Raw genomic sequence first — 26066 nt, forward strand, 5'->3', positions numbered from 1 at the left:
CCTGCGAATAGCCTCTTCTGATTGTTGTATGTTGGACTCTTCTGGTGTTCTAAATGCAGGAAAGGCTGCATGGATTTATTGTCTTTATCTTTATCCTTGAGTAAATCAGCATCACCAGAGGACATCTGACGTGCATTTAGACTATATAGTAAGGAATGTGGGTCTTGCTGGTGTCATGATGATTTCCTACTTGCATGGCAGTTTGATGTTTATGTATGAGTTGAGAAGAATTGCAGAGACTGCAATTCCATACAAGGTTGCCAGTTATCATAACCTTCCAGGTTCTATGCTATTCAGAAAGCTTGTAGCTTCTCATTACTAGAGTAAGTAGCCCTGGTCCCACAGTTAGGTCATTAAAATGACTTAAGAGAAACATTTTATTTTAATGTTAAGGTTCTGGAGTTAAGTTGCCCTCTTGCCATGCTTCTGGTCTTAGATAATAAATTGTATTACTATATAAAATCCTACTGTTGACTTCTAGGGTAAATAGATTCCTTATCATCTCCTATTCTTTTACACTCCCAGTATACACTGACAATCTATCTTTATTATCCTATAAAGAATGGGAGAAAATAGACCTAACATTCCAGCTGTAAGCAGGGTGACCTGCTAAAATATCCATATCAGTTTGTTTATATTTTATTCACTTTTTCCTTTAAAAAGCTCTTCGTATCATTCACTTCCCATTGAATTCTGACATTATCCCTTGGTAAGTTAGATTGAAAGATGATTATCAGTCAAAGTTCATCCCATTGGATTTTGCGGCACAGAGAAACATGAAGTTGTATTTCTCTGTCTTATTACATTTCATTGACAGATGATATAAACTGAGTAATAATATAACCTTTTAGTATTATATGAATAGTTATCAAGAAGATTCTTTGAGCTGAATCACGGGATGAGCGTGCTATATTTTTAATAAGAAAAACTGGCTTTTTGTGCAGTTAGCTTGTACATAGTTATGAAATATAAATATCATTTAGAACACAGGCTGTGTTCTGGTTAAGCACTGTAAATTTAGAATAGAATTAGAATTAGAATTAGAATAGAAGAATAGAATAGAATAGAATAGAATAGAATAGAATAGAATAGAATAGAATAGAATAGAATAGAATAGAAATATAGAATAGAATAGAATCAGAATCAGAATCTTGATTGTCACTTTAAATCAGGGGTGAAATGCTCCCGGTTCGGACCGCCTCAGGCGAGTAGGTAGCGATGATGGCCAGTGGTTCGGAGAACCGGTAGCAATGGCAGCTGGAGGCTCCGCCCACCCGCCCCATTCCCTTGAGTTGAGGAATGCACCATTCCCCAACTCCTGCCTTGCTGCGGAGCTGCTGCCTGCTCGCCCTTCACCATGCGGTATATCCTACTGTTCAGTTCTTCTTCAGTTTTCCTCTTAAAAGTCCCAAGGGGGCGGGGGGGGGGAAGTAATTCAGTGTTCTGGGGTTCTCAGGATTGGTGAGAGGTGCCTTAAGCCTCCATAAAAATATTGTTCCAATTGAAATGATAGATCTGAAATGTTGGGCTGTGGGAACTTGAGAGCTGCAAGCAGGGTGCTGGGGGGAACTACCTGTGACCCATTAGTCATAGATTGTCCACCTCTGTCTTAAAGTTTTCTGAAGACAAGGTGCATAAATTAATGGTTGTATCAAATGACCATCATTTTGGGGAGAAATGCACTTTAGACTTTTCTTCCAATGTATATATCATGTGACTTTTGAAACAAAGAGAATATATTAGATGCTGTGTTTCATATGGCTTGTTAAATGCGTGTATGCTGGTAGTATTAATGTTTCTCCGTTGCATGTTGTAGGGATCACATCTCCTGTTATGACAACTGAAGTACCTTCTGCTCCGCCTGCCTTTGATGTAAACAACGTGTCTGGCTACGAAGGCACTACAGTTGGAGATGGTAAGTTTGGTGTAGAACTGATGAAAACGATGACATCCACGTGATAATATATTGAATACTAAAGTGTCCCAAGGCTCTTGTGTTGATTTTGTGGCAATTAAATTTGCTGCTTTGGGGGGAATTAACCATATTTATCTGAAAGGAAGATTCCTTGCCCTCCAATAATTACATTGCAATGGCGATAGCACTTAGACATGTACACCGTTTCACTGTGCTTAGCAGCCCGCTCTAAGCGGTTTAGAGAGCCATTCTATTGCCCTCAACAATCTGGCTTCTCATTTTACCAATTTCAGAAGGATGGAAGGCTGAGTCAAGCTTGAGCCGGTGAGGATCGAACTGCTGGCAGTCGGCAGAGTTAGTCAGCAATACTGCATTCTAACTACTGTGCCACCATGGCTCTTGTTGTTTGATCTGCAAACAACAGATCAACTTATATTTGTGGAGTGTGGCAATAGTAGCAGATGGAGGTGTAGAAAAAGAGTGAATGAGGAGGGTGTGGAAACAAATAATGACAGTAACTGACTGGAGCAGAGAGAGGAGAGCTTGATCCCATTGCTTTGAGGGAAACACGGACAAGTTTGCTCATCCTGTCCTGATCTTACCACCTGCAGTCTCTCTGAGTTGCGAGATTGGTGGTGCCAATAACTTTTTATACCTTTAATAAATAATATAAACATGCAAGTGGAGAGAGTGAAAGTCCACCATGTAAAGCCTCCCAGTTTATGAACATACTCCAGAGAGTGAGCACCCTCAAATCAATCACACACAGCACTTCCATGGACTTAGAGGCAGATTTTGCAGATTTTCCTCCCCAACATGGAGGACATTGAGAGATTGGTTCTGTTTGTACAGGATTTAAAATCTTAAGTATACTGACCTACGTAGTGGGGCGAGCCACTGAACACAGTGGGACTTGACAACAGAGGAGAAATGTATAGGTTTCCTCTTAAACATAAAGGACAAAAAATAGAGATCTGTTTTCTCTACCCAAGTGATCCATTGGCCACCTGCTCAACCATCACCTGTTGCTTGTATTTGGTAACACTCTATAAGGAAACAGATTACAGATTACACTGTAAACAGATGCAACCTGAGCATAGCAGGATACTTACTGGACAATAAGAACCTTGAATTTAGGATGACTTTTAATAGGATAAGCCACTCTCACTGCTCTTTCCACCACAGACCACTGGCCACTGTTTAACCTGCAACCTCTTTTCTCACGTTTACTCCCTTGTTTTGCAGCAGGGAAGTATTTCCCTCCTCCACCTGATTCGCTTCCTTATCAGGAAAGTGAGCCAAGGCCAGCTCAGACAAACTGGAAGTAAGATGGATACTGTTCTTTTGATTCTAAGAATCTATTTTTACTTTGTTTTATTTTATTTTATTTTGTTTTATTTATATTTTATTTTGCTGTAAACTAAATGGTTATCCGCTGATTATCTGGAGGGAGAGAAACATGAAAGTGCAACAGATACCCAGGTAGTCCTTGACTTACAACCACAATGGAGCCCAATATTTCTGTTACTAAATGAGATGGTTGTTCAGTGAGTTTGGCTCCATTTTATGACCTTTCTTGCCACCGTTATTAAGTGAATCACTCCAGTTTTTAAACAAGTACCATGGTTGTTAAGTGAATCTGGCTTCCACATTCACTTTGCTTGTCAGAAGCTCACAGAAGTTGATCACATGATCTCAGGATGCTGCAACCATCATAAATATGAGCCAGTTACCAAACGGCCAAATTTTGATCATGTGACCATGGCGATGCCCCAATGGCCATAAGTGTTCAAAACAGTCATAAATAAATTTTTTTTTCAGTGCTGTTGTAACTTCGAACAGTCACTAAACGAAAGGTTGTAAGTCAAGGACTACCTGTAAAGTGAAGTAGCTCAAGCAGGAGATAAGAGCTGCTTCTATTCAGGGAAGGTTATGTTCCTTATAAAGCATGGTTTCCTCAGCATCCAGTAGGCCTATAGTTCACGTGGCTTTTATTTACTTGTTTCCAGCATCACTGTTTTTTCCCCCCAAAGCTTTCTTTGAATGTAAAATGATGGGTAGCTACAATCGGTTGCTTTTGGGGGGGGGGGGGAAACACAGAAGAAGGGGGGGGAAAATACTAAAACCCAAAGTCATTGAGAGAGGCGATGAGAATCCTAAATCAATAGCGGCCTCTCCATTTTGTCACCTGATAAATGACGGTCGGCCACCGAGTGTGCCCACCGGGGTTTTTCATTTTGTGGGAGAAACCAGAGAGGCTCTAAAAATTCTGACCGTGCCCAGCAACTCAAAAGGTAGCATGTCCCCCTGTCCTGGAGGAGTATTTGAAGCTAGCCCTGTGATTTATGTTCACTGTCTCCGTTGCTTTTGCTTGTGCCACAGTATTCCTGCTATTTCGGAAGATGAAGCCAAAGAAGCTTTTATCGAGTACGCTGCAAGCAAGTGTTGCTACAGCAAAGCTCCAGCCAGAGACTTGATGTTTCAGGATCTCCTAGCACTGAATACCTACAGAGTAAGCAGAATATACATTAGCATGTGTGTGCGTGCATGCAACAAACTGTATATAAAGTCATTCACAGGTAGTCCTTGACTTACCACCATTTGTTCAGTGACTGTTTGAAGTTACATCAGCACTGAAAATTGTGACATATGGCCATTTTTCTCATTTACAACCGTTGCAGCCTTTGTTGTTGTTAGTTGCAAAGTTGTGTCCAACCCTCACGACCCCATGGACAATGCTCCTCCAGGCCTTCCTGTCCTCTACCATCCTCTGGAGTCCATTTAAGCTCATGCCTATTGCTTCAGTGACTCCATCCAGCCACCTCATTCTCTGTCATCCCCTTCTTCTTTTGCCCTCAATCTTTCCCAGCATTAAGCTTTTCTCCAGTGAGCCCTTCCTTCTCATTAGGTGGTCAAAGTATTTGAGTTTCATCTTCAGGATCTGGCCTTCTAAAGAGCAGTCAGGGTTGATCTCCTCTAGGACTGACCGGTTTGTTCGCCTTGCAGTCCAAGGGGGCATTGCAGCATTATGTGATCAGAATTTGAACATTTGGCAACTGGCATGCATTCATGACGGTTACATTGTCCCGGGGTCATATGATCCCCTTTTGCGACCTTCTGATAAGTAAAGTCAATGGCGAAGCCAGATTCACTTAACAACTGTGTTTATTAACGTAACAACTGCAGTGATTCACTTAACACCTTGTAGCAAGAAAGGCTATAAAATGGGGCAAAGCTCACTTGAAACTCACTTGCTTAGCAACAGAAATTTGAGGATCACATACCGTATTTTCTGGCGTATAAGACGACTTTTTAACACATGAAAATCTTCTCAAAAGTCAGGGGGCGTCTTATACGCTGGGTGTCATTCTCCTGTAACCAGGCAGACCAGCCCGAAAGACTCTGACGAGCCTTAAATGGCTCTGGCGATCCAAGCTCTGACGATCTGCTAATCAGGCAACTCAGCTGGGATTGCCAGAGCCATGTAAAAGGAAAAACTCTGGGAGTTGAAGTCTACAAGTCTTAAAGTTGCCAAGGCTGGAGACTCCTGTTCTATTGGGTAGGTTTTTTTCCCATTTGGGATCTTTAAAAAAAATAGTTAATTGGGGGTTTTTTTAGTTGTTCTTTTTTAGACCTAGCCATTTAAAGTTTAGGAAGTTTTAAATTTAGCTTTCATATAAAAATAAAAATAAAATAAAATAAAATAATATTTGTGCAGCTTTCTGAGATTTAGTGTGTTTTTGTAGTGTTTCACTCTAACTACACAAACACACAAAATCTCACAAAGCTGTATGTGGAATTTTGTGTGTGTAAAGTGTGAAAGTTGGGTTTTTGGGCTTTTTGTGGCTGTGTGAGGTTCCTGCTTGTTGCAGGGGCCATTTTGGGTCTAGCACAGCTGCTTTTACATTGTGGGTGAGCCAGTTGTGTTGTGTTGGGTGTGTGTAAAGTGTGAAAGTTGTTTTTTTTGGGCTTTTTGTGGCTGTGTGAGGTTCCTGCTTGTTGCAGGGGCCATTTTGGGTCTAGCACAGCTGCTTTTACATTGTGGGTGAGCCAGTTGATGTTTTTTAATTTTTATTTGGTGTGTGTTGGAAGAGGGGTAGTCTTATACGGTGAGTATAGCCCAAACCCTATATTTTAACAGGAAAATTCGGGGGTCGTCTTATACGCCCAATCGTCTTATACGCCGGAAAATATGGTATGTTAAATTTGGACCATATGCTGCATAAAGACCTTGGTTAAAAATGTAGGTCACAAACTTAATTAATTAACAAACAATTAGTACAAGAAGAGTGCTTTACGTCTGTAGGTAAACTCATGACTTCAGCCCCAACTTTTTCCAATAAGATTGGGATATTTCTTAATATATACAGGGAAAGCTTTGAAGAACCATTGCCCGTCGCTTGTTCCACAATAAGGCAAATTGATCTGTTTATGAAACTGTGAACCAAGACGCCTCCCCACCCCCGATGTTCTTGATTTTATTACACACAGTTTTCTCACAAATATTTATATTGTGTCTATTGATCTGAATATGCTCAGAAAGATTTGCAGTTTTCTGGCTTTTATAAAGAGTGTAAGGCAATTCACATTGAATATTTAAAAGTACAATAACAGCAGTTCGTACAAAACAATATACAATTTCAGGATAAAATGGCTTAAGAAAGGACATGTAGAAAATATGGAACCAGGGGTGAAATGCTCCCGGTTCGGACCGGATCATCCGATCTGGTAGCGATGGCGGTGGGTGGTTCGGAGAACCGGTAGCAAAAATCCCTGCGCCCCGCCCCCATGCCCAGCTGAGCCGTGCGATCATCAGAGGCTGTTTTTTTTACTTTTAAAACCATTTTTTCTACAACCTCTTCAGCTGAAAAAATGCTTTTAAAAGTAAAAAACAAAGCCTCTGATGATCGCGCGGCTCAGGTGGGATCACCAGAGACTTTTAAAAGCATTTTATTCTGCAACCTCTTCAGCCGAAGAGGTTGTAGAAAAAAAAAATGCCTTTAAAAGCCTCTGGCGATCCCAGCTGAGTTGCCTGATCGTCAGAGGCTCCTAAAAGCATTTTTTTCTGCAACCTCTTCGGCCGAAGAGGCTGTAGAAAAAATGCTTTTAAAAGTTAAAAAAAAAAAAAAAAAAGTTGGCCACGCCCTCCCAGTCACATTATCCTCCCCCCACCAAGCCACGCCCACAGAACCGGTAATAACACATTTTAGATTTCACCCCTGTATGGAACGTATAGAAGTTTCTCTATTTCAAGGTGCCAGGGGTTTTCAATAGTGTACCTGAAGTGAATCCAACAGGAGAATAATTAAATCAGGAGCTATAATGGAATAGATTCTTTCTCCAGTTACTATTCACCTTATTGAGAACAGCATGGCAGACTGATATCAAGGAAGGAGTACAATATTTACAATATACAACTTGTGTATATTCAACTGAGGGGTAATAATTGATGAGAAGTTTCATTTTCCACAATTTTTTTAAAAAAAATTTGATTTATATGCCGCCCTTCTCCGGAGACTCAGGGCGGCTTACAATGTGCTAAGCAATAGCCTTCATCCTTTTGTATATTTATACAAAGTCAGCTTATTGCCCCCACAACTGGGTCCTCAATTTACCTACCTTAGAAAGGATGGAAGGCTGAGTCAACCTTGAGCCTGGCGAGATTCGAACCTGCAGTAATTGCAGGCAGTTGGTCTTAATAACAGGGTGTTTAGACCACTGTACTACCAAGGCTCCTGAAATTTATTCAGTGGTCTTAGACGAGACCATTATTAAACTTCCATCTTCTGATCTGAATCTAAGGTGTGACAAAACATAGGCAAGTGACAAAACATAGTGCAAACGCTGTGTCACATTGCACATTTTTGTCATTTTGGCATCATGGAGAGATATGGACACCTATCTGTAATCCTGGGAGAATAATATTTAGTGTAGTGATGACTGTAAAAAAACAGTTGGAGGAATGGGGAGAATGTTAAGTAGACTGTCACTTCTGTTGAGATATGGTTTGTGTTTCTTCTGTCACTTGCTGCTTTTTCCCTTTTTTCCTTCTTGCTTCTTTCCTTACCCATTTACTTTTTTTCAATAAAATATCAGTGGTGAAGATAGAATCTTCCAACCAGGAAATAAGTGATTGGAAAGAGAATAGAAACTGGCAGCTTGATAATTCAACGTGGGAACACAAGCACATAACATGTGATGCCCAGTTGGACTGAGAAAGTCATCTGTTGCTCAATGTCTTATGTACAGAGTTGTATATGTTTAAGAGACAGGAAGGGAAGAGGAACAAAAACTTCATAAAATCAGTTGACTTGCTGGCACTTTGTAACTTTAGCTCAGCTTTGGATAAATTATACTTAAGACTTTATACTATAGCAGGGGTCAGCAACCTTAAACACTCAAAGAGCCACAAAGGTCTTAACTGGAAGCCCCCTGTTCAATTCTGGAGCCAACCGGAAGTCCACTTCCTCTGCCATAGAGTCTCCTCCTAGTGTGGCGTCCTTTTTCCTCTACCTGTCCTAACCGAAAGCCCTATCAATTGTAGAGCTGACAGGGAGCCGCAGCAGGGTATGAAAGAGCCACATGCGGCTCCAGAGCCACAGGTTGCTGACCCCTGTACTATAGAATATAACTTTCATTTTGTGGATTCTGATTAGTGGGTTGAATCAGTGGCTGTGGGCCACATTCACCCTAAATCATAACAGTACAACAACAACAATAACAATAACAAGCCATAATTCTAGACAATCTTGGTTATCAGCAGCTGTGGGGCCATAATTAATAGTCTCTTGTGCTAAAATGCTTGGAAATTCCTGGAAATTTGGCATCTACACAAATCAACCACCAATAGACACACCGAGATAAATTCCCTTTACATACTGTGTTAAAGATACAATCAAAAGTCAGGGAAGGAAACAAACAACCTAGAACAGCTCGCCAGCAGCCAAGTACAGATAAAGAGGAAACCGCACTAGGAAAACACAGAAGAAACAATACTTTAGCTCTCAGGGCAAGCTCCTACCCATGTTTCCCAAAAATAAGACTGGGTCTTTTGGGCCCCAAAATAAGCACTAGGGCTTATTTTTGGGGTGGGTGGGTCTCTTATTGTTTTTCCATGTACAGGAGGCCCACTTCTTCTGGCTTGTGGAGTGGGGGGCAGGAGGCCATGTGGTGTGTGAATGCTGCTGCCGCGAGACAGGGGAGAGTGGAGCTGCCCACATGCCCTGCACCAACTTACCTCAGGTCCCTTGCAGCCAGGCCACCCATGCCCCGACCCCTGCCTTACCGCGCCACTCAGCCTTCTGCTCCATTGCAGCTGCGAGCAAGCAGAAGTGAGCCGGTGGCCACATGGGCTCCTGCTGCACATGGCTACTGGTGCTGCCGCTGGGAGGCAGGTTGGGGCGTGGATGGCCTGGCTGCGGAGGCCTGAGGGAAGTTGCTGCAGGGTGCATGGAGTAGCTACACCCCCCCTTATCTCAGCTCGTGGCCGCGGCATCGTGAGCAACCAGATGGAATGGCCGGCCAGCTGTGCCAACCCTCTTAGGGTTTAGGTGTAGGGCTTATTTGGGGTGTGTGTGTAGGGCTTAGATGCATGCATAAAACATGCCAGTGCTAATTTTCAGGGAAACAGGGTTATATATATAAAAAACAGCAAAACCTGCCCTCTCTTACACTGATGATATTACCTAGCCTTGTAATGAAACATCTGCGAGCTAACAAGGCCCAAGAAACCAGCATCAGTAGCTTCCAATATCCTAGTTATGTGGACTAAGCAGAATAAAACTTTAGTTAAAGCAATCTTAACTCAGAATTTTAAACTAGCAGTTTTGATCATTGTGATAAGTTGTTTCTTTATTATATGTAAAGATATTGGTCTTCTCTGCAATCCATGGCTGTCTTTGATAATATTTCTTAGAGATTTCTGTTAATCTGAGACTAAGCTGTAGTTTTTTTTATTGATTGATTTTTTTTTTAGTATTACCTGGAGACTTTCACTGAATCAAGGTCTTCATTATGGAAAACCATACCATATAGAGGTAAGTGTTGCTATGCTATAGTAGAACTTTGATTTTGCTGCTCCAATATATTGTAGATTTGTATTCAAATGTATTCCTCCTGGTAGTTATTGGGGAAGTCATAGGGATGGCACTGGATTGTATTCGGTTCGCTCCCACAGAGTTGGCCTCTTCAGGGTACCTTCGGCTAGACAATGTCGACTGGTGACCCCTAGGGGGAGAGCCTTCTCTGTGGGAGCCCCTACCCTCTGGAATACGTTACCCCTGGAGCTCCAGATAATTCCTGACCTCCGAACCTTCTGCTGGGCCTTGAAGACCTGGCTCTTCCAATGGGCGGGCCTGGGTTGATTCTATACTGATTTTGTAGCTTTTTATATTCCTAAATCTTAAATTTGAATTGATATTCCCACATTTAACTTTATTTATTGGATACTCTGTTTTAATTTGTCTTTTAACTTTTGTATTTTCTGTTTCTTATTGTTGTGAGCCGCCCTGAACCCTTCAGGAGAAGGGCGGCATATAAATTCAATAAATAAAAAATAATAAAAATAAATAAAATATTAAGCTTCATATGGGATTCAGATTCCATACTAGAGACATCTTGCTTCACCCATCATCAATTTTCATTGTGTCATGTCGCATTCAATTTTGTTCTAATTTGTCAGACCCATTTATACATTCTTTTGTTTTAGTAGCAGCAATGTGGGGAGTAGAGACATGCTTCATCCTATAAGTTATGTGTGTGAGGATAGTTTCTGTATCCATGGAGTGTTCTGTATTCCAGGGCCTTATGCTTCATTCAGTACACTGGGAAACCATGGCTATAAGAGTCCCTTACCTCGTTTGAGGAGGATATGAGGATAACAAAACCATAGGATGAAGCTAATATGCTTCTCCTCACTTTCAAACTTTAGTTGTTAACTTCTGCCAAGAGAAAGGATGATGGATATGGCTTTACAGCACCAGTTTAAGTTTAATGTGAGTTTAGGAAATTAATGATCTATTTACACCACTACAAGAATTTATTAATTTGGACACGGTAATGCATTTTGTGATTTATACAGCAAAAGTGCTGCTTAAGAATTCCACTAGTATAATGAACTGTATAATTTGTTGAGTTCCTTGGAAAGGAGATTTTTTTTTTTAATACTTAAATATTAATCCACTTATATAGGTAGGATGAAATATAAGAACTGCATGACATTCAGGCTTTATCTGCTTTCTGAGAAAAATGGACTTCTTTTTGCTATTATTACTTATTATTTCCTGCTTTTCAAAATAGGGAACTATTTTGCGAAAATAAACACAGTCAAAAAGGTGAGAATTTCAACTCTCAGAATTCTCTAACCAACATGATAAGTTTGGGAGTTGAAGTCCACAAATGGAGACCGTCCAGGTTAAAGATGCAGTTATCTGGTTACCTAGTTGGGTAGTGAAATGTTTGAAAGCGGATAACCAAGCCCAGGGAACACTAAGGATTCTGCAGTTCATCCCTGAGTTACATATATTCCCTCCTATTGAAATGAAATACTACCAGCGGCCTGCGCGGATCATTGCTGATCCCGATGACGAGGAGGCTGGTGTGGTGTTGCGCCAGCAGCCTGCGCAGCCGACGCTCACGTCGGACAGCGAGGAGGCTGAAGAGGATGTGGTGCCAGAGGCAGAGACTCAACCAGGGCCTTCAGAACCTCCAGAGGCTCCTTCAAGTGGAGAGAGTGAAGTGGAGGAGCCTCTTCTCAATGCTCGAGCATGCACGGCTGCCAAAGGCAGAAGTGGCTACTCAGGAGGAGGAGGTCTCCTCGAGAGTAAGGCTTGAGGATAATTGGCCAGTCCCTTAGCTATTTAAGTCACACACAGTTAGTAAGTTTCTTGTTGGAAACAACTTGTAATTATCATCAGAGCATTTTTGGAAAAGTCTTATCGTATTTTGTTTTCTGGGCTAGTTGCCAACCTTTGCCAGACTTTGGTTTATTCTTGCTAGTTAATAAATTTGATAAGGACCATTGGTGTGTGTCAATATCCTCGGAAATCCGGAGCTGGAGCAGAACAAATACGTATGTCCCAAGCTATGCTGCTGAGATGTTTGTGCGCAAGATAGAATATTATGACCATGTCCAATCATCCTTGCTTTTGATCAGGAGAACCTGTTGATTCTGCGATGTATGGTGCAGCTCCTTCTCCCTGGGACATGAGAGTAGAAGTTCCTGAAATATTCAAAGACAACATCATAAGAATTAAAGTGCCTCATACTTCAACAGTAAAGGTACAGAAAGCAAAAATAGGATAAAGTTCTAGTTGTCAGGACTTCCCTCCCTCCCTTCCCTCCCTCTCTCCCCTCCCCTCCCTCTTTCTCTCTGTCTCTTCAGTAAAATTCTGTTCTTTGCTTTACATTATTTATTCATTGGGACAATATAAACTGCATCACATTATGTAGAGCTTGGTTTGGGAGGTGTTTAAGTGCACAGAATTGCAGCCTTAATTCTCAAGCTCCCGCTGCTTCTGTGGGAGAAGGTCAATAGTGATCACCGACTTTGCACTCTAGTTCACACTAGATTAAAATGGAACATTAATAGAGATTTCTTTGGGGTTGACTGAAGAAAGTAACTGGAGCATCTCTAAGCAAGTCTGTCCACCTTTCCTTTGAGGAGCTGGGGATTTGTTTTGGGAGTGCTGAGGGTGCTTTAATAGCCATTTAATAGCTAAATGGTCAGCCCATTTTCTTTCTATCTTAGAAAAGATGCAGGTGGTTAAAGTTCTGCATTCAGACATGCTTCATATTAAACAAACCCCGAGGGGAGAAATGTAGTAAACAGAGGTGGACGTGTTTGAGGCTTAAACACAAGCTTAGGTAACCACAACATTCAAACTGCCTTGTTTTCTCCTCACTGTTAGATTGTGATAAATAGTTAGATTGTTCGATTGATCCTCATCCGGATAGGATATGTGGCAGAAAGATGGACCACTGGTGACTTAAGCAATTAAACCAACTGGGATTGGTTTTTGAAGAAAATATTTTCTGGGAAAGCAAGCCTATTTTCTTGCATATATAACCGGGTAATATTTTATTTATAGAATTCTTAATATTTGGATTTTTTTGCTATTCAAAGAAAAACAAAAAGCACAGTAGAAAAATCCTAAAAAAAACCTTTGGAAACTGAGGATGATAGTTATGAGATCCATTCAAGTAAACGATCGTGTATACATTTAGAACATGAAAAACTAAATTTAGTACACCATTTCTTTTATTTGCTGGTGCAGACCTTTGCCCCAAAATAGGGGACTATTGCTGTAGAATAATAAGAATCATCATTTCAGGGTGCTTTCTTTAATTATAAAGCAATTATTACCAGCTCTGATTTTTATTTTTATTTTATTTTGTTGTGGAAAGGATTTTCAAGAGGAAACTATGGAGCATGGACAGAGCATTGAAAAAGAAAATAACTTTCTGGCGCTGATTAATAATTTTACATTTCTTGTCAAAGCTGAGCCAGTCATAGTTAAAGACTGCCTTTAACACTTTTTTTTATTTGAAGGGATGTCCGATATGTGGCTGTTCCGGCAGGCGACCCTGCACCCAGTGCCATTGCCTCACAAGGGTATGTACTTCTAAGTCAGAGACATGTCTTGCTTTCTGTGGAAGAGTTTGTCCCCTGAGGAAAAGTTTTTTTTAAAAAAAAAGATTAAAAAGTTGACATCCTCGCATCAGTTTGCAAATAGGGTTGATATTCATATTGATACAAATTAAGAGCTGAGGTAGCATAGTGGTTAGAGTGCAATACTGTAGGCTTCTTCAGCTGACTGCTAGCTGCAGTTCAGCAGTTCAAATCTCACCGGTTCAAGGTTGACTGAGCCTTCCATCCTTCCAAGGTTGGTAAAATGAGGACCCAGATTGTTGGGGGCAATATGCTGAGTCTGTAAACCACTTAGAGAGGGCTGTAAAAAGCACTATGAAGTGGTATATAAGTCTAAGTGCTATTGCTAGTGGTATTGCTATATAAATGTTAAAAAGCTAGCAGTAGTGCTATTGAAAATATGATGGTTGAACTTTCTTTCTGCTAGCAGGTTGAAAAGCCTGCTAGCAGAAAAAAGTCTTATTGGGTCTCTGATGGGACATTCATCCAGCCCTACCTACCATTATTTGAAGATATGTCCTCCCAACAAAGCCTCCATCTCACTGATAATCTCCTGGGGAAGCAGACTGAAGCCTGTTCAAGGCATTCCAGTATAGAGAGAGGAGTGTTTTTTCACAGGAAATGGAAAAAGCTCTGCCATTGGGGGAGTCCATGGTGCGTGGAGGAAGTTCAAGGTGAGCTGGTTAGAGTACACCTCTGCTTTATTACAACTGGCCCAGGAATTCTATCCCCTTGATACAGTGCTGTTTTGATTGTGAGGGAGATCGCAAACCCAGCTCCCATAGCCACCATGCTATGGAAGCGTGTGACCTGGAGAGTGTGAGCCTCTGAAATTGTAATTGAAAAGACGGGGGGTCTTATATTTCTATAGCACATAGGGCTGGGAATTCCAAGTGACCTCCTCTCATGCCCCTCTTTTTAGAAAAAAAACATTCTACCATAGAATAAAACCTGGCACAGAAATGGCTTCAATGTGGAACCACATTTTGCCTCCCCTTCCCTTTGAGATGATGGGAACTAATGATTTGCTGTAATTTGACACACGGATCAGGAAAGTGTTTCTCAGACTCCTCTGTTGACTATTTGGTGCTCAGTAATAGGTTAATTGGTCAGCCAGCCATTTTGAGAAATGAGGTGAATAAAAGAAAATAAAAGAAAAACACATCCACAGTTGGATGTGTTTCTCACACACTCACCAAACCCCTTTCTTGAACTCCATCTGCAAGAAGACTTAGCAGTTTTATCTCAGCTGCACAAATCCAGATGACCGTTCTTTTGCAGTTAAGACTCTTAACTTTTTGCCATCTAGTGGTAATTATGTTAATAGATTCTTTCGGGAAAATCCCAGAAGTGCTCTTTCAAGAGGCAACTGTACTTTCTGGTTTTTCTTTGAAGATGTTTCGCTTCTCATCCAAGAAGCTTCTTCAGCTCTGACTGGATGGTGTGGAATGGAAGGATTTATACTCCTTGCAGACAGCTGGTCATTTGCATTCTTTTAGTGAGCTGTTAAGGCCACCTGGATGTTTATCTGTGTCATCAGGGTCACCTGAGTGGTGCAAACGGATATGGAGCTGCCTTGGAACTGTTGAAAGGACTATGTTGTAGACTAGAGAAAGATGATGTTGTATCCCTCCCCTTCAGTTGAGAGAGGACTGTTCAATTTTGACATAGATGGCCTCTTTGACACTTCTTTCTATAAGAATGCAAATGACCAGCTGTCTGGAAGGAGTATAAATCCTTCCATTTCCCACCATCCACTCAGAGCTGAAGAAGTTTCTTGGACGAGAAGCGAAACATCTTGAAAGAAAAACCAGAAAGTCCAGTTGCCTCTTGAAAAAGCACCTTTGGGACAACCGTGAAATTAAAAGCTACCCTAGGAATTGATAGCTTTTCCTGTAGTTGGCGATAGTCATATTTTTGTTAGAAGAAATGACCAATCACTGGTTTTTTAATGTCATGCCAAGGAGCTGCCGTGCAATCTTACGCAGCGGCGCTTCTGGTTCCATTGTAAGCCATGATGATGCATGTTGTGTGCCTCCTGAAGACACAATATTGTTATTAAACAGTGGTTGCCACTGTTGTCAATAGCCACGTGGCTGCACACTATGCTCACACACAGCTTTCAGTGTGAATTTATTTACAGAAAGAATGATGACTGTGATGGTTGGGCATCTCTCTCCTCATTACCGGCAGCTCAGGCTATCTTATTTATTATTCTATCAACCATTGAGAGTGGAACTTTAAAAAGTGATGACAGTTTCCATGGAAGTAAGGATTTTTAAAGGAAAGGAATTTCATAATGAGGCATCTTTCTAGTCACTTTCACAATCCTACCCAATCTTAAAGCCACGCGATATAGAGTGCTATGTTGTTGTTGTTGTTTTTTTAAAGAGGAACGTAGAGGTCAGCTTTTGACTAATGAAAAATTTTGTTGGTGGAAATCCTGTTAATTTGATGCTCTTCTATTTGATGTTATATGTCAACAGAAGCAATGTTGGGTCTGTAATGGAACAGGATCCCAGTTCACTAATCAGAAGTGTTCTTCTTGTTCTGGATCAGGTACAACCATGTACGTGAGTTACTGTACTTCTTTTTCATTTGCACTCTGGGCTTGAATGTGAGAAAATGATTGTTGCTCACTTCTGTTCTGTAAATCGCAACTGGGTGATATACTATCAATAATATGATAATGGATTGTCCTACGTGATGCCAAATCTTTAAGCTAGACTGAGACTAGGAAACCAGGGTTAAGATGCTAATTTTACTTTTATTATAAGGTTACAGCAACAAAATCATCTAAGTCTGAATATACCTCCCCCTTCCCGACCTTAATTTTTGTGAGAACTGCAAGGGTCCTGTCTAAGAGGCTTCCTTGAGTGATGTTTCTGCCCTAGACTCAGATTTCTTTTATCTGATCTTGGTTGTGGCTTTTCCTTGTCTTCCTCAAGTTCTTCGGTCCATTACATATATAAAGGTAAAGGTTCCCCTTGCACATATGTGCTAGTCGTTCCCGACTCTAGGGGCGGTGCTCATCTCCGTTTCAAAGCCCTCATCCCCGTTTCAGAGCCAGCGCTGTCTGAAGACGTCTCCGTGGTCATGTGGCTGGCATGACTAAACACCAAAGGCGCACGGAACACTCTTACCTTCCCACCAAAGGTGTCCCTATTTTTCTACTTTCATTTTTTACATGTTTTCAAACTGCTAGGTTGGCAGAAGCTGGACCAAGTAAGGAGAGCTCACCCTGTTATGCAGCACTAGGGATTCGAACCGCTGAACTGCCAACCTTTCAATCGACAAGCTCAGCATCTTAGCCACTGAGCCACCGCATCCCTTGATCATTACATTACATATTACATATGTATGTGTTCAAATATTGGAATAACATTTACATGGAGCTGTGGTGGTGCAGTGGTTAGAATGCAATATTGCAGGCTGACTCTGCCCACAGCTAGGCGTTCGATCCTGACTGGCTCAAGATTGACTCATCCTTTCATCCTTCTGAGGTCCATAAAATGAGGATCCAGATTGTTGGGGACAATGTGCTGAATTCTAGTCATTGTTTATCCAATTCTGGATGAAGGCCACTTCCACATTTCCAACCAATACAGTCTTGCGCTTTCTTTTGCGAACTGGACCCACAATACTTGGTGGTTTTGATCCATCTTGTTTTAGGTCTCTTTTGTGAATGTAAATCAAGGTGGTTTTCCTACTGCAACATACTGACTACTTTTGCTATCTGAGGCAACATACCACTTCATTTCAGCTGCCTCATCCCCGATCATTGAAGCAGTCTGCTTTGGAGTGATGCCTCATTGAAAAATAAGACACTTGATCTTGGTGGCTCCAGTTGAAAGCCCAGAAATGGGCCACTTCACCTGGTTGCTTTGCTTCAGCAAAGCACTTGGGAACATATTATCTAGAACGGGTATCAAACTCAAGGCCTGGGGACTGGATCTGGGCCCCGGGGCCGCCCTGGAAACAGAAAAGGACCAGCCCACAGTGCCTCTGCCAGTGAAAACAGCTTGGGAGGGCTGCGTGCGGCCTCCCCCAAGCTCTGTTTTCGCTGGCAGAGGGTTGCAGGAGGCCGTCACAGCCAAAAACAGAGCTCAGGAGCCTGTTTTCACTGGCAGAATGCTCAAGCCACCACAGGTGCCCCCAACATGAGTGACGTCGAGCTGGCCAGGCCCACCCTGACCCCCCAAGATCAAACACAACCCTGATGTGGCCCACAATGATATTGAGTTTGACACCCCTGATCTAGAAGGCGGTTGCTCTATGCAACTGTAATGGAGAGGTCTCATCCAAAACAATAAGTCCCTATGAGTCTTTGCATGGACCTCCTGAGTAAGTATGCATGCAAAACAAGTTATTTGTCACGTCATTATGTGGACTTGAAGCAATAGACAAGGAGCTTCCTGGTGTCAGATCTCACTCTTAATTTTAACTTACTAAGACTGCCTAATAGACTTTAGGTGCGAAATGAGAGGAAGCATAATTTTGAATGTCCTTAGAGAAATGAGAACATGCTTTAAGGAAACAGCATATGAAGGTGCAATAGAAATGCTAATGTTACTTTTGTTGAAAGAGCCAGAATCCTGAGTTAATTGAAATGTAGCTTGAAAAGCAGCCCTCATTTGGACATGCAGCTGTCTGAGAAACCAGAAAGAGAAAAATAAGTCTGTTTTGTTCTGCTCTGCATTTCAAAGAAATATTTAGTGACTTTCAGAAGCTACATCAGCATGGAAATTGAATACATCTCAGGTGAATCAAGAAGAGATCCTTGCTTGGATTGTGCATCTTTTCTAGTTCTGTTTGGGCTTTATAAACAAGTATGGAAGTCACCTTGTGAGCTGTGATGAGCAGCCCCACTTGTTCTTTAAGATTGCACTGGAGTTGTCAATGTAGACTGGTCTTCATGAATATAATGCAGTTTTCTACAGCCAGGAGTCCTTGTGTGTACTGTAGATTTGTCCAGTATGAAGGCTTATGAGTTTGTTGGGAATCCTTAAAGTGTTTTTGATCTCTCCTCCCTCTCGATGGCTTAGGGAGAGAGAAGTACAGCATCTGGACCAGAATATATAAAGACAACAAATAAATGACATTATGGAATCTTATGTCCTCAGCATACTTATAGTATTTGCTATATACCATTCTGATGCGGAACACAACTGGTGGAAAATATATTTGTGCAACATATAGGGAGATTTATTTGTTAAAATTTATATGACACCCATCTTGTTAGCCATAATGACTCTGGGAAGCTTACAATGCAATAAAAATAGAAATATAAAAAAAATTATAAATATAGGTAAAGGTAAAGGTTCCCCTTGTACATATGTGCTAGTTGTTCCTGACTCTAGGGGGCAGTGCTCATCTCCGTTTCAAAGCCAAAGAGCCAGTGCTGTCCGAAGACGTCTTCGTTGGCATGACTAAATGCCAAAGGCGCACGGAACGCTGTTACCTTCCCACCAAAGGTGGTCCCTATTTTTCTACTTGCATTTTTTATGTGCTTTCGAACTGCTAGGTTGGCAGAAGCTGGGACAAGTAACGGGAGCTCACCCCATTACGCGGCACTAGGGATTTGAACCGCTGAACTGCTGACCTTTCGATCAACAAGCTCAGCATCTTAGACACTGAGCCACCACATCCTATAAATATAGGAACAATTAAAATTACAAGAACTTGCCTGGAGTGAGGATGGTGCTTTCTCTGTCACTTCCAGCCTAAAACTTCCCAAATGGGTCCCCATGCCAACTGGCAGAGCCAAGTCTTAAGGCCCCTTTGGAAACCAAATGCATGGGATTGGCCTACACCTCCAATAGCTAGATGTTCCAAAGGGCAGGGACCATGGCAGAACAGACTCTTCCTCTAGATCCCCCAACTGAAATTCCTTGGCTGACAGGGTTCACAGTAGGCCTCTTCAGTTGGAATATGTTGGGTGGGCAACATAACCTGGCCCCATCAGTGTGCAAGATAACCTGGCCCCATCCCATAACGGGCTTTAAAGGAGATAACCAACATTTTGAATGGGATCTAGAAGCAGATCTGCAAGCAGCACAACTTGAGTAAGAATGGTATTACATGTGCACCTCCAGAACTGTCTGCACCACGGTATGCTGAATCAATTGTAGCTTCTGAATACTCTTGAAGGGTTGCCCCATATCTAGAGCACATTGTAGTAGTCCAGATAAGAGATGATCAGGGATTGAGTGTCTAAGTCCAGGGCTTCGCGATCCAGGAAATGGTGCAACTAGCGCACAACATGAAGTTGCACAAAGGTTCTCCTAGCCATGACTGCCACCTGCACTTCAAACAGGAGTCGTTGAGTCTAGAAGAAAACCCAGATTGTGCACTGGATCTGTCTGGGGTAACGCAGCCTCATCCAGAACTAAAGATGGCAAACCTCTGGATCCCAATACATAAAAGAAAGCCAGCTAAAAGAAAGATATGAAACACCAGCCTTTAATTCAGAGACCTCTTAAATTTTGGTGGTATGCCCCAATGTGTGTGAGAAGAAAAAGGCTTTTTATGTAGCGCATTGGATTATTAACACAAACCAATGTGTGTTGTAGTGTTTGGGGTGCTCTTAGTGTCCACTGACCTCCAGTTTTTTTTTTAAATTAGTAAAATTACATGAAATAATTTCTTAGCTCTCTTATGAAACTCATGAGATATCGGCCAAAGTTAAATTGTTTTCAATTTGATTTAATTTTTCCCGTTATTATTGTTTGATACCTGTGATGGTATACAGTATCACCCGCCCCCAAAATCTGCTAATTCCTGAGCTTCCTAGTTGGTAATAGTGATGACAGTCAGAAATACCTGTCTGGAATAGAGTCAATATTTAGTTGCTTAACTTTTATTCTAACATCTAGCAGATCCAGCAGATGGCGCCATTACCCAGCAGAAAAGCTGAACAAAAAGGAAGCTGTATTTATTTAGTTATTCTTGAACTTCTATGGAATGGAATGGAATGGAATGGAATGGAATGGAATGGAATAGAATAGAATAGAATAGAATAGAATAGAATAGAATAGAATAGAATAGAATAGAATAGAATAGAATAGAATAGAATAGAATAGAATAGAATAGAATAACAGAGTTGGAAGGGACCTTGGAGGTCTTCTAGTCCAACCCCCTGCCTAGGCAGGAAACCCTACACCACTTCTGATAATTTCTTCCCATAAAGGAAGAAATTGCTATTATTTTTAATATCTAAGCCATTGGAAAAAAGAAGTAAGAAGGAACTTAGATACTTGTGAAATTATACCTTACACGTTTAAAACGTGTAAGGCTTCTTGATCCATAAATAAAATTGCATATCAACCCATTTTATTCCATGTAGCTGCTGGAATTCATTGTAATAAGTTTGTTGCTAGAGTAGATGAAGAAATATATTACTTTTATTATTATTATTGCACTTTTGATCCACCCAGATTACCAGAGTTCTCAGGATACATTACAAAGTTATATTGCTGAGCACATTGTAAGCCGCCCTGAGTCTTCGGAGAAGGGCGGCATATAAATCAAATTAAAAAAAAAAATACAATAAATAATATGAAACATTAAAGAGTACAGGAAATGTATAATACAAACCACCATCCCATATTAATGTTGGTAGGTGCTTAACATCACAAACTCAGAAAAAGTACTTAGAAGAGAAGAAAATAATCAGGAAACTTCAAGTTCAAAGACTGGAAGGTTTCTCTTCCAAGGGTTCAGGGTATTGACCAGGAAATAGACATAAGGTCAGTAATGTGGTATAACTTTGGACTACAGGTAATCCTTGACTTACAACAGTTCATTTAGTGACTGTTCTAAGTTACAACGGCATTGAAAAAAATGACTTACGACCATTTTTCACACTTACCACCATAGCAGCACCTCCAGGGTCACATAATCAAAATTCAGATGCTTGGCAACTGACTTATATTTATGACGTTGCAATGTTCCGGGTTCATGCAATCACCTTTTGAGACCTTCTGACAAGCAAACTCAATAGGGAAGCCCAATTCCCATAACAACCATCTTACTAATTTAGCAACTGCAGTGGTTCACTTAAAAACTGTGGCAAGAAAAGTCATAAAATGGAGCAAAATCAACAACTGTCTTGCTTAATAAGAGAAATTTTGGGCTCAATTGTTGTAAGTTGAGGATCACCTGTACTCTCTCGACTTGTTTGAGGGTAAAATGAGGTGATACATATGTGAACAACCCTTGAATTCCCAGAGGAAAGTACATAAAAAGAAACAGCCTTTTAGCAAAATTGACTCTGGTTGTCTTTCTTAGCAAGACTACCGAAGGCCCCAGAGGAAAGGTAAGAAATAAATGCATTGATTGATGCAATCAATAATGTCCCTTTGTCCCATCCACCCATGCCTGCACATTCCACATGTACATCTCAGCAACCCAATCTGTCCAGGGATCATCTTCCTTATTAGGAAAACGACATCAGAAATTTCGGTGAAAGTCTTGAGACAGAAAAGATTCACCAGCCATCTTACACCATTAGGCTTTTCGCAGGTTGAACAGCCCAAGCTCAAAGCATCCTGGCTTTTGACAAAGCTGCTAAGAAAATTTATTCAGCTTTTGGGATGGCTCAGACTCAACCCCTCCAAGACCGAGTGGCTGTGGCTTCCGGCGCCCCGATTTAGTCAGCAGGTGCCATCGCTGACTATTGGGGGTGAATCCTTGCCCCCCACAGAGAGGGCTCGCAATCTGGGTGTCCTCCTGGACGCACGGCTGTCTTTAGAAGAGCACATGACGGCCGTGGCCAGGGGGGCCTTTTATCAGGTTCGCCTGATTCGCCAGTTGCAGCCCTTTCTGGATCGGGACGCCTTATGCACGGTCACTCACGCCCTTGTCACCTCCCGGTTGGACTATTGTAATGCTCTCTACATGGGGCTCCCCTTGAAGAGCACTCAGAGGCTCCAACTGGTCCAGAATGCGGCCGCGCGGGTGGTTATGGGTGCAACTCGTTGCGCCCATGTGACACCCCTCCTGCGCGAGCTGCACTGGCTCCCAGTGGTCTTCCGGGTGCGATTCAAGGTGTTGGTTACCACCTTTAAAGCGCTCCATGGCATAGGACCCGGGTACCTTCGAGACCGACTTCTGCCACCAATAGCCTCCCACCGACCAGTCCGCTCCCACAGAGAGGGTCTCCTCAGGGTGCCATCGGCCAAGTTATGTCGGCTGGCGACACCCAGGGGGAGGGCCTTCTCTGTGGGAGCCCCAGCCCTGTGGAATGAACTGCCCCCGGAAATACGTAAGATCTCCGACCTCCGGGTGTTCCGCTGCGCTCTGAAGACCCTGTTGTTCCGCCAGGCCGGGCTATTAACATAACGTTTTAAATTGGGGTATTTTAAATTTCTGGGATTTTAATTGGAGCCTAATTATTTAATGATTTTAAATTTTAATTGTTGTTTTGTTTCTGTGTTTTTAAATAGGCTGTACACTGCCCTGAGTCCTTCGGGAGAAGGGCGGTATAGAAATAAAATTATTATTATTATTATTATTTCTTATTATTATTGACTCGTTTTGACCTAGTTCCATGTAGAATATTGTAGAGCCCGTGATGGCGAACCTATGGCATGCGTGCCACAGGTGGCACACGTAGCCATATCAGTGGGCATGCCAGCTCAGCTCTGGCGTGCATGCACGCGCCAGCCAGCTGATTTTCGGGCCTTCTGGGCCCACCAGAAGTAGGAAAACAGGCTGTTTCCTACCTCCGGAGGGCCTGGGGGGTGGGTGGGGAAGGCCCATTTTTCTTTCTTATCTGGCTGCAGATCCTCTCTCTGCATCTGTGGAGGGCAAAAACAGCCTTTCCCACTCCCTCAGAGGCCCTCCGGAGGCATGAGACGGCCCATTTCCCAATTCGTGGTGGGACAGGAAGTGACTTTTTTAATGTCCCCAGCCTCCAGAGACTCCTAGAGGGACTCTGAAGGCTGGGAACAGCAAAAACCGTCACTTCCTGTCCCATCGGGAGTTGGGAAATGGGCCGTTTCAGGCCTCTGGAGGGCCTCCGAGGGAGTGGGAAAGGCTGTTTTTGCCCTTCCCAGATGCATAGAGAGGATCTGGAGCCAAGTAAGGAAGAAAAAGGGGCCTACCCGGGCCATCGCATGCCAGAAGCGGGGGGGAGGGGTTGCATGTGCATGCACAGGACAAGGTGCATAGAATTATGGGTGTGGGCAAACCTCCCCCCCTCTCCTGGCATGCAATGGCAAAAAGGTTAGCCATCACTGTTGTAGGCCATCTGAAAGAAGAATATCCTGAGGAAAACATCCTGAAATTGAACAGGTGTATCCTTTTCCTACTATTTGTGGTGCTTTTTTTTTTTTTAAAAAAAAATTTTTAAATGCAAAACAATTTGTGTTCCTCACAAGAATTCTGTACAGGGTTCTTTCTGCCTCTTTTTGGTTCAGTGGGATGAACCAAAATGGTTCACTTGCTTTATCATGGTGGTCAGTACGTGCCAGTTCGGATAAACAGGTTTCAAATCAGTGGTGAAATCAAATTTTCTTTTACTACTGGTTCTGTGGGCGTGTCTTGGTCGGCGTGGTGTGGCTTGGTGGGCGTGGCTTGGTGGGCATGGCAGGGGAAGGATACTGCAAAATCTCCATTCCCATCCCACTCCTGAGAGAAGGATATTGCAAAATTTCCATTCCCACACCACTCGGGCCAGCCAGAGGTGGTATTTGCCGGTTCTCCGAACTACTCAAAATTTCCGCTACCGGTTCTCCAGAACCTGCTGGATTTCACCCCTGTTTCAAATCATCATTTGTGTTTGGCGTCCTTACACTCTGTCAGGAACCTGACACTGAAGTTTCTTTAAGAAAGTGCTAGTGGGTTTTAAGCCAAGCTGTTAAGAACTTCAAGGGTTCATTCTTGTTATATTTCTCCATCCTAACTGCTGCATGGATCATGCTGTTATATCCACTCTCTGAAAATGTCTTCTTGTCTCATTTTCTTTACAGGTGCAATGTCTGTTCTGGCCTGGGGACAACTGCTTGTACAGACTGTGGAGGAACAGGAAAGTTGCTGACGTACATTGAGCTGCAAGTTGAATGGCAAGTTCTGCCAGCCTATAGATTGAAGAACAGCCTTTCTCATTCCAGCCTTTATTTCTCAACAGATTTCTCTGGGTGTTTCCAAGTAGGAAACACCCAGGAGACAGAGACGTAACAGTCTCCTGCTGTTCTCCCTGTCCCTTTTCCTCATGTAACTGGTGTTTGGATCCACACTGTTCCCAGCTCTGAAGTAACATGGAGGCATCAAGTCTGGTAGTCTTTGATAGACCTGTCCTGAAAGAATTAATTAATTAATTAAAATATACATCCATATTGTATGTGGACAGTGTTGATTCTGGGCATTGTTCATATTAATCCAAATTACAATAACAATATTAGTAATTTTTATCACATTTATCAAACTTAGGTGATCCTCATAATATTATTTAAACAGCAGGAAAAAAAATGCCTAACATCTATAAACCTCTAATCTTACTATTATTTTTGTTTATTCTATTAAAATATACGTTCGAATATTTCCCCTATCTAATTTTATTTCTGCCTCTATCAATTTACAACAAGCTCCCTTAATGTTTAAAAGGCAATTTTTTAATCCACTTTCAGAGACATCCACTTTCAGAGACAGTTTACAATCCATATTTATGCAGTGGGTTCATTGCTGGGTTATTTATTGTGTTGGTTTCTGGGTTATTTATTTATATTTTATGAAGAGAAGGAAAAAGAGAAATACATAGGAATTCCAAATTATAGGCACAATTTAGAAAAGTTTCTGTAGCAAAATGAAGTAAAATTAAAATAAATGAAAAAACCATTCCATTGGAAGAAACATCTCACTTTTATTCTTATATGACAACTAGGATTAAAAAAATAGATTGTTTCATAACAGTTGTAGGTTTTACCACTTTCAAAACTGTTATATTACATTGAACAGTTACTAAAATCAAACAATAGGTTAATTAATTAATTAATTAAATTTGTATACCGCCCTTCTCCCGAAGGACTCAGTGCGGTGCACAGCCAAGATTAAAATACATACAATACAAAATTTAAAATAATTTAAAAGCAGAATTAAATCGAATTGGCTTCCCAAAACATTAAAACCCATTGCCCTTAAAATAACCCATTAAAATTTTAAGCCAGCCAATTGTGAGATTAACCTTAGATTTCAAAGTAATCATAGTTAGAGGGTTACTTTACTCTAAGAGGCCCCAAGTCTTGAATGTGACAGCAAGCTGTAAAATTGTATTCCATGAACAATACTTAGGTTAAACATCAGGCTTTTTTTTCATGTATGAAATTATTTCGGTTGTTGTTGAATACTCCCATAATTTAAGATGTCATTCCTCTAAGGAAGAATTTCAGTGTGGACATTTGGAATTCTCTGGAACCTGTACAAATGGAATACCTCCAGTTCATGTCAAAAATAGTTATAATGGCTAAATCTTGAAAATTGGGCTACAATCTTTTGTCACTTAAC

The 26066-nt window shown here is 41.6% G+C and overlaps 1 protein-coding gene across 4 annotated transcripts in view; it reads left to right on the forward strand.

The window, feature by feature from the left end:
- The window catches only part of LOC117673915 (protein SSUH2 homolog), a 46669-nt gene that overhangs the window by 13924 nt on the left and 6679 nt on the right, over nucleotides 1-26066 (forward strand). For all 4 annotated transcript variants that reach the window (XM_034431635.3, XM_034431636.3, XM_087887903.1 and 1 more), the window contains 8 exons: nucleotides 1817-1915; nucleotides 3161-3239; nucleotides 4298-4427; nucleotides 9891-9951; nucleotides 12069-12193; nucleotides 13464-13526; nucleotides 16049-16131; nucleotides 24536-24628. In XM_034431635.3, coding sequence (XP_034287526.2) covers nucleotides 1817-1915; nucleotides 3161-3239; nucleotides 4298-4427; nucleotides 9891-9951; nucleotides 12069-12193; nucleotides 13464-13526; nucleotides 16049-16131; nucleotides 24536-24628 — 733 coding nt within the window. The remainder of the gene's footprint in view (nucleotides 1-1816; nucleotides 1916-3160; nucleotides 3240-4297; nucleotides 4428-9890; nucleotides 9952-12068; nucleotides 12194-13463; nucleotides 13527-16048; nucleotides 16132-24535; nucleotides 24629-26066) is intronic.

Source organism: Pantherophis guttatus, chromosome 2 (genome assembly GCF_059756535.1).
Source record: "Pantherophis guttatus breed Tessera chromosome 2, ASM5975653v1, whole genome shotgun sequence".
In the NCBI taxonomy this organism is placed as follows: Eukaryota; Metazoa; Chordata; class Lepidosauria; order Squamata; family Colubridae; genus Pantherophis; species Pantherophis guttatus.